General features: G+C 34.3%; 1 protein-coding gene across 1 annotated transcript in view; it reads right to left on the reverse strand.

Moving 5' to 3' along the window:
• TMPRSS15 (transmembrane serine protease 15) overlaps positions 1-7,984 on the reverse strand; it is a 57,350-nt gene extending 49,366 nt beyond the window's left edge. The window contains exons 1-5 of the mRNA XM_040576158.1: positions 7,675-7,984; positions 5,453-5,583; positions 5,087-5,154; positions 4,209-4,250; positions 1,439-1,581 (exon numbers count right to left, since the gene is read on the reverse strand). Coding sequence (XP_040432092.1) covers positions 1,439-1,581; positions 4,209-4,250; positions 5,087-5,154; positions 5,453-5,583; positions 7,675-7,819 — 529 coding nt within the window. The 5' untranslated portion in view covers positions 7,820-7,984. The remainder of the gene's footprint in view (positions 1-1,438; positions 1,582-4,208; positions 4,251-5,086; positions 5,155-5,452; positions 5,584-7,674) is intronic.
• Between the last annotated feature and the right edge of the window lie 815 nt (positions 7,985-8,799).

Consider the following 8,799-nt stretch of genomic DNA (forward strand, 5'->3'; position numbering starts at 1 on the left):
TGGAAAATCTCTATCTTGACACCTTTATACAAAGGAGCTTTTCAGAGCACCTGTGTCATAGACAGTATTTAGATCAGATAAATGATTTAAAATTAACCTGGGATGATTTGCAGGAAAGAAAGCTACTTTTAGTCACTGTGGAAGTTGATTTCAAGCAAATCACACCTGATTACAGTGTTATAGTTCCCTCCCTCTTTGAAATAGAAATAAAACTTCTCTTGCAGAACATAATGACATATAGGAAGTAAAAGTGCTATGTATGACTATGATATTTCATTAGTTACAGTTCTTACTTTACTGCAGCACTCCTGATGGAATGGACACATGAAATCTCATGTGAAGAGAGGCATTTTAATGATGCATGTCAAGAAAAGTTTGACTACTTGGAAGTTCATCAATAGATATATAACCTTCTAAAAGGCTCTTCGTAATTTCCTTTGGTGGCATTTTTCAAGCACAATAAGCAATCACTTCCCACAGTGATTTGCAGTTATTTAGAACAACTTATACATGGTGCAAGTAGTAAAGAAAAATAAAGATATCAAGATGCTGAATTTAGCCTTTGAATATCTGAAGCACTTAGCAAGAGATGTTGCACAACAAATGCCCCACTCCTCTTAAGCAATTGGTAGCTACTTAATAGTAGTTCCATCAGGTCTTCAGATGTCATCTTCCACTTCTAAGGATTCAAATTACATATTATCATTATCTCCAATGAAGGCCTGTTTGGAGGCTTATTGAAGTCAAAAGAAAGATTTCCATTGATTTTGCTGGGCTTCCATTTAGGCTTTGAAAATTTTTCTCATACTTGCATAAAATCACTATATTTGTATATTTGCTGAATTTAAAATCATTTAGTCTTTAAATTTACACTATTTAGTCTACGCTATTTACTAATTTAGTTATTAGTATTATACTAATTTAGTCATTTACATTTCACCTAAGTATCAGAGAAATTTGAAGTCAATTCCTTGGGCATACTTCTCCAGAAGCTACATTCTGTATTCAGTTTATTATTGTTTTTGACATCTTTTCAATAAATGAGTCCTCACGCACTGTAAGGCTGAGCCTTTTTCCATACTCTTTAGCAAAACAAAATGATAATTGCATTTACTTATGAAATACCACAGTTGGGGCTTAATTGCATTAATTTGAGGGGCAATGGAATTACAAATGTTATGCTACGTAAAAGAGATGAAATTCACTGATTATGACTTGTAATTAACTACTTTGTCCTTTGTTCCTTCCTTAGTGAACATATGCTAAGCTGATTCATACTTTCTAGGTGACAAGGTTCTTTCACCTGCTCATATAGATTGTGTGGTGGAGAAGGAGAACAACCATGAATATCTTTCTGATGGTTGGGAACCAAAGATATTGCACATGTTAACTGTAGTTCTCAAGGTTTTGTATCAAAATAGTTGTTTATTAGCATTACCTGTGATTTGTATGCTGTTCACATCAATTTTCAAAGTCTGAACAAGACCAGTTGTATTTGCGTCAATACCCAAAAGCAACTCATTTTTTATTTTCTCAGCCATTACCCTCTGGGTAAGATAAAGGTTGAAGATCACAACAACACTAGCAATATAGAACAGAGAAGATGGTTAGTTAAGCAAGATAATGCAGTAAATCTGAATTTTTGCTAGTTAATACTTTGACAATATTTCATTCCAACACAGGTTCCATTGTGGGTCCCTTCTACCTCAGGATTCCATTTGAAAACTCAAAGTATCATAAAGTGTTGGCTGGTCAACATGACACATGAAGAAATAGCTCTTAAGTAACAGGTAGCTTTGAATGTTAGAGAAACATTTATTCTTTCTTTTGCAACTCTTATATTCAATGTGGGAGAAAAAAATAACAGCATTGATATCAATTGCTGCAATGGAGCTGAATTCAAGTCAACCAAAGGAGATGTAGGTTTATTAATTATTGAACTCTCCTAGTTTAACCTCTAAAATATTGACTAACAACCCTGAAATGTTCACATTATAAAAAATATAACACAACCTGATCACTTCTATATATCAAACATCATGTATGGATTCTGCATCCATGAGGATCCGTTGTGTGATTATTTGTATTCTCATAAGGAAACAGTAAAGGCTGAAATCACAGATATTTTGAAATAAGTGGTTAAACTATATTTAATTTCTGTGGGCCCTGAATTTTATCTAGAATTTTGTCTCTTTCCCATCCCTCCTAGACACTATTATTACATTCTATATTTGTAGCTAAATTAAGGTAGTGTCAAAGTACGATGATTGCTGTTTTTTGTTTGTTTGTTTGTTTGTTTGTTTTCCATTTAATTAATTTTAGATATAATCTTTTTTATTCTTAAGCATTTATAATATCCAATGGCAACAGACAGAAGTGCTTTTTGATACGGGGTTATTAAGCTTGCAGTTGTGCTGAGCACAGTTTGCAGTATACGGAAGAACTCTCCTTTTTCTTACTTGTTTCTGATAACCTCTGGGCCATGCTGAGTAAACAAAAGCTTTTATTGCTATCCTTGTGACTCAGCAGAGTCTCAAGGGTAAAATAACATGGTTGCCAGAAGGGATAAACACTTTTTTTTTTAATGAAAAGGGTCAAACAGAAAATCATTTATGAGATAAACTAGTATTATTTCTAAGTAAAAATGAAGACAGATACTTTCTGATATATTAAAAGCAAGATCTAACATTCATAGACATCAGATTTTGTGTGACTTCTGTGGTTTCAGTGTCAAGATACAGAGACAGAATTCATTTGACCAAATATAGATATTTACAGTGCAGATATCTAGATTTTCGTTGTAGTTCATGGAAAGAAATGAGCTATTCTTTGATCTCCTCCTAAAAAGGCATTTGAATAAACTAGATGAAAAAACTCTAAAAGTAACTTTTTTTTTTTTTTTTCATTGCTTATAAAGTGAGTCCTGAGCAACTAGCTTAGAGATGTCTTTATCTTCAATACCAAAATTTTTGGTATGTCCTACTGTGTGCTCAGGAACCTTATTTTGCTACTTAGATCCTATCCACTCAGGGACAACAGCCTGGGAGGGACCTATTCCTCTGTTGCCTACTTCTTTCCCTTGATATTATAAAACCCTTCATAAGGTGATCATACTTTACCTCTTTCTAATCAGTTTTATGCCCTCACTATTACAATCAAATGATTGCTCTACTTCAAATCTGCTTCTCATTTTCAGCATACATGTACTCACGCTTGGCAAATATCTCTTTTTCTTTTGCCAGCATGGTCATTCAGTTGAACTATCTCATCTAAATATTTGTCCATTTTATGTATGTACAGAAAGCAATTATATCACAGTTATAGAAAGAACAGCTGATATCATAGTATTACAGAATGGTTTAGCTTGGAAGGGACTTCTGGAGGTCATCTTGTCCAACCCATCTGCTTAAGCAGGGCCATCTACAGCTGCTTGCCCAGGACCCTGTCCAGACGGCCTTTGAATATCATCACAGAGGAAGATTCTACAACCTCTCTGGGCAACCTGTTCCAGTGATCAGTCACCCCTACAGCAAAAAGGGTTTTCTTTATGTTCAGATGGGACCTCTTTTGTGGGTTTGTGCCCACTGCCTCTTGTACTGTCATATATAGAATTCCTCCTTTTCTCGTATTTTCTACAGAGAAAATGTTTATTAACATCATCAGCTGTCATGTAATGACCACTTTTTTATTAATTGCCTCGTCTTGCATATAAGGTAACTAATTTTGTCATTCTTTCCTCAAGGTTCTTCAGTTCTCCTATAGTCCTGATCTTCTTCTCTGTATTGTTACTGCTTATTATAGTGTGTCACCTGACCTTTCTTTAGCAGAAATACTTTTCTAAAACATAGGTTACATATGATCACACATAATACTGAGATCAGTCCCCCTGTGTAAGTAGCTTTTCACAAGCAAGCTTAACACAAAACAATATACCTTCCTTTCTAGCTAGTTTCTTATCTATGTCACTGTTCTTACTTTTCCCATTTTTCTTCTGAATTGACAATCCCAGGGACTATTACATTTTCTTTTGTTCTAATCTTGAAGGATGTTTTTGGAGGAAAGGTATGGATTATATCAAACTTCATATGCACTTCAGAGAGACTTATCAAATCCTAAAATACATTTTTAAATTATTCATTGTCCCACAGAGTAATTTTCTAAATTAATCTCCTTGTCTCTTGCCTATGTATTTTGTTCTATGTAGTTACCCAGTTTGAGACTTGAAGTTTTCATGACCTTCTTCAGGCTTCCTGTAGGGGAAAATAAATAAATAAATAAATAAATTATGAAGAGTGTTCTGGAACTGTTAAATAGTGGGAGACAGCATTACACTTGTTTTGTAGAATCAAGACTTTATGAAGAACAGTGCAGGTGAAATTAATACCACAGACCTCACTCCATTTACCAGATTTTTTTATTTTATTTATTTTTTCATATATATTTTTTTTTGCCAGATAGCTTTCTGTAGGACAACCAATGTAACAAGGTATTGAAAACTGAGTTCAAACAAAATTTAATAAATGAAGCAGCTCTTACTATCTTACTGACTCTCTAGGACACACAGGATGCAGCTTTACATCCTTTACATGGTGTCAAGTGACAGCCCCTGTGCAAACACCTGAAGGGTTATGAAATAAATACATCTTTGTCCATAGGGACATCTGAACGCACTTCCATTCACCTCAGCTTATGCCAACAGGAGCTCACTGTCCTGAACTTTCTTCTAGATGGCAAGAACAGCAATCCTGCAAATGTAGCACAACTAACAAATCTTGGCAAAAAAAAAAAAAAGTTTTTAGCAATTCTGTCACATATGGAAAATGTGACAAAATTGTGAGTTGGTCTTAGTCCTCAGCCTTGTTTGGTAAAGACACAGACATACAGGAATCTGAAAAGGAAGTTTGCCCAGGGAAACACAGCTGTGCCAAACTTTCCACAGCAGCACTTAGAAGACATAAGAAGTGAAAGGAATGCTATACAAAGGATGACTTGAAAAACAAGATATTGTTAACCACTCTTGAGAGAAATAGCTAAATGAGGACTTTTGACAACATTTATTTGAGAAGTATAATTTAACTGTACCTACTTGAACTGGAAAATTTCACATCTCTCAAATTCATTTGTCAGAATACTTGCTTGAAAAATTTCTTGTATCTGTACAAAGAAGAGAAATCTTGAACCAATACAGTAATTGAAAATACAATGTTGCACAATGCATTCATGATTTTAATACTGACTTTTTTCCTCCTTATATCTAGACTACGGAAGCAACCATTTTCTTTGATGCTTCACGGATTTTCACAGATAAAAAATATATGGAGTTCTGAGTGGGCTTAGGACCCTAACTATCACATTTTGGAGAGAGTAAGAAAGCATCAACAGCAGGTCATGTCAGGAAATTAATATAGCTATCACATACTCTTGGTTTAACCAGAGACCAACAGGTTCTTACCAACTGTTCAACATCAAAGGCAAGGATTTTGAAGTCAGCTGATGATCTATCATGCAAAGAAGGAGTGAATACTGTCCCAGAGACTATTTTAAATGTTCCCATGTAGAGATGACTGTTCCCACCTGTTTCAACTGGATAATTAAAAACAAAATTAAGTAATTTGAATTATATAGAAATAAATGAAATAGATTACATTACGTGTTATTCCACAGAGATCATCAATAGACTAATTTTTACCTGTTTTGCTTTGTATTGAGGTATTTGCCTAGTGCTGATTTAAAAAAAAAAAAAAACAACTTTGAGACAATTTTCAACTAAAGTACAGTATCTACAATTGTAAATATATTGTGAAAACTATTTGTCCTTGGTCCTCATTATTTTCTATTTCATACTAAATGCTGAACTTTCTAGCAGCACTGTGAACAGATAAAGGAGAATAGTACTACACTGAGGGTGACTGAGCACTGGAACAGGTTGCCCAGAGAGGCTGTAGAGTCTCCACCCCTGGAGATATTCAAAAACATTCAGGACATGGGTCTAGGCAAGCAGTCATAGGTGGACCTACTTGAGCACAGGATTTGGACCAGATAACATCCAGAGGTCCTTTCCAACACCATCTACTCTTTGATTCTATGAACCTGTGTAGCGTGTCAATCTATGTCTAGCACACGGGACAAGGAGACACTGGAAGCATGATGGTTTGCGAATTTGATTTTTTTGTGTGTGTTCTTGATTAAAAATATTAAGAATTACTGCTTCACATTTTCTGTATTAAAAGTAGTGTTGTTTTTATATAAATGTAGATTGTTTTTGATGATAACACTGGAAACACTTGTGTCAGACTAGTTAAATTATTTTTGACCTGAAATTTCCTACCACTACATAAATGAAATGCCAGCAGAATTTATGCAAAACTAAATAATTGGTCCTTACTGCAAATTCGATCTTGATTTTTAATATGCTATAGCATATGAGATATGCATAAAACTATTCACTCTACATTAAAAATATCTCCTCACTGTATAACACACTGGAAATTTTCAGATTAAGGTCTGAATAAGACATTAACACATGGTTGACAGAAAACATCATTTTGCTTACCAGTTACATTACCAGTGGTATTTTTAGGATGTTTTTAAAGGTATTAACACATAAAATGAGTTTTAATACAAAACAAACAAACAAACAAACAGATAACTGAGAAACACAATAATAAACAGCTTGTGATGGACAGCACAACCTAGTGACACCAATTTCCTAATATCAACCTGTAACAGTAGATTACTTTGAGCTTCTTTAAAGGCCATTTATCCTTTCATCAACTGCAAATCTATTTAAACAAATGTTTTTAAATAGTAAAGGGTTTTTTGTTGTTACATGACATACATAATGTTTTAAGTGTTTTATTATTAGTTGTATGTGATAAAGCTCCAAGTAATGCATCTTCTAAAAGAAAGATACACAGGAAGCTCCATGTCTCTCTTGTGCTAGGGAGACCAGAACTGGACACAGCATTCCAGGTGTGGCCTTCCAGTGCGCAGTCAACATATACCTCAAAAAAATCTTTAAATCAATTTTTCAGTTCCATTTCAAAATCTTGCTATGTAGATCTTTAAAATTTAGTTTACTTTGATCATCAGTAATGTGACTGTATCACATTGTGAGCACTGTCTAGATAAGAAGAAATACCTCCTACTAACTTTACACAAGGCTAGGAGCTGACTGTCTAATGCAGGATCTCTCTCATAGCAATACATTTTAAAAGATGGGAAAAAAAAAAAAAAAAAAAAAAGATTTTGAGTTGTAGAACACCTTAAAATTCCCCAGAGACTCTAGTGGATTATGAATATCTTTAAGAGTCAAATGTTACACATGGAGAAAAAAGTAGAAATTCACAAACAATTTGCAATATTATGTTCACTATTGGATAAACATGACTGAATAACCAAAGCCTTACAGTGTCAATTGCATTCCAAGAACCTTTCCCAAAGTCTAAGACATGAAAATTCTTCTCTGACTTCAGACATGCTTCAAGTGCTTGTATTTTTGCTTATTTTGTTTACATCAGTTTCCAGGGGAGGAAAGAAGGAAAGTGTTAAGCAAACCAACCATCCAAAAGCATTAAAAGCATAGCATGAAATATGAAATATAATTACAATGACACTGTCTTCAAAGTCTGAACTTCTACTGATGAACTCCTGAAAAAGTTAAAGGTTACTTACCTCCTTCTAACTCCTGGATTGTTAACCATGAAAGTACAATAAGCCCAACACAAACACAAATAAAAAGTGCAAGCAAAGAAGCAAACCAAATTTCATAGTAACTAAGAGGAACATATTTCTCATCAGATGACTTTTTCAGCTTCATTTCTGTCTAGAAAACCTGTTTCAACTAAGGTCTGACATAAGACATGAATAATGTGAAAGGGAGGGCAATAGTACACGAGAACACCTGTTTATTTATAGGAGACGCCTGTAGATTAATTACACCATAAAACTTCATTTACAGTTTTTTACAACATTGCTGAACAGTCATATTCACGCACAAGATACGCAAATGTGAAGAAATCTCTTCAGAAAGGAAGTGATAAAGTTTCTGTCCCAGATAAAAGATAAGCAAAACCACAGAAATACAAGAGTGGTTACTGGATTTGCACTATTTCACTTTTTTAAAGTGAAAATTAAAATAAAAGAATGTTGTTGGCTTTACAGTTTCTATGAGCTTTTGGTAATTCTTTGCACATGCAGTTATGAGAAAAATAGTGAAAGCCATATATTTCATTTTTTTTATTATTTTTTATTTTTAATCTGCTTAAAAAGGTAACTTAAGTATTGATATTCAACATTTTTTCAGAAATGTTACTAGAGTCATACTGGTGAAATTTTAGATTAAGCCATTAGACTTCTGCCTCTACCTTTGCTGAGGTAGAAGCCTAACAGATTCACAATTTACTTGGTTTATATTGCATCCACATCTGCAGCACCACAGGATTTATGGCCCTACTGGGCTGCTATTATTTTCTTGTTTAATCATTCTCCAGCACAGGGTGAAAAGTCTGCTGACACAGAAAGGAGGGAATGTTGTGTTCAGATAATTCCTCTAATATCCAGTCTATCACAAACGCACCTAATGCCTGACATTCTATTAATGGCTAGCAATCTGTGAGAAAATGCTTTGGCTACCTACAGAGACTTGCCCTCCACTATCAAAATGAAATGGAAATTAGCTTTCTTATAGCAGATGTTTTCAGATGTCTGTGTGATTTGTCCCTTTTGCTATGAAGACTTTCATACCAGGAGGCAGAAGAACAAATCAACAGATCTGCAGTGAAACTGCAGAAGCAGAAT

This window comes from Cygnus olor, chromosome 1 (genome assembly GCF_009769625.2).
Source record: "Cygnus olor isolate bCygOlo1 chromosome 1, bCygOlo1.pri.v2, whole genome shotgun sequence".
NCBI classification, from domain to species: domain Eukaryota; kingdom Metazoa; phylum Chordata; class Aves; order Anseriformes; family Anatidae; genus Cygnus; species Cygnus olor.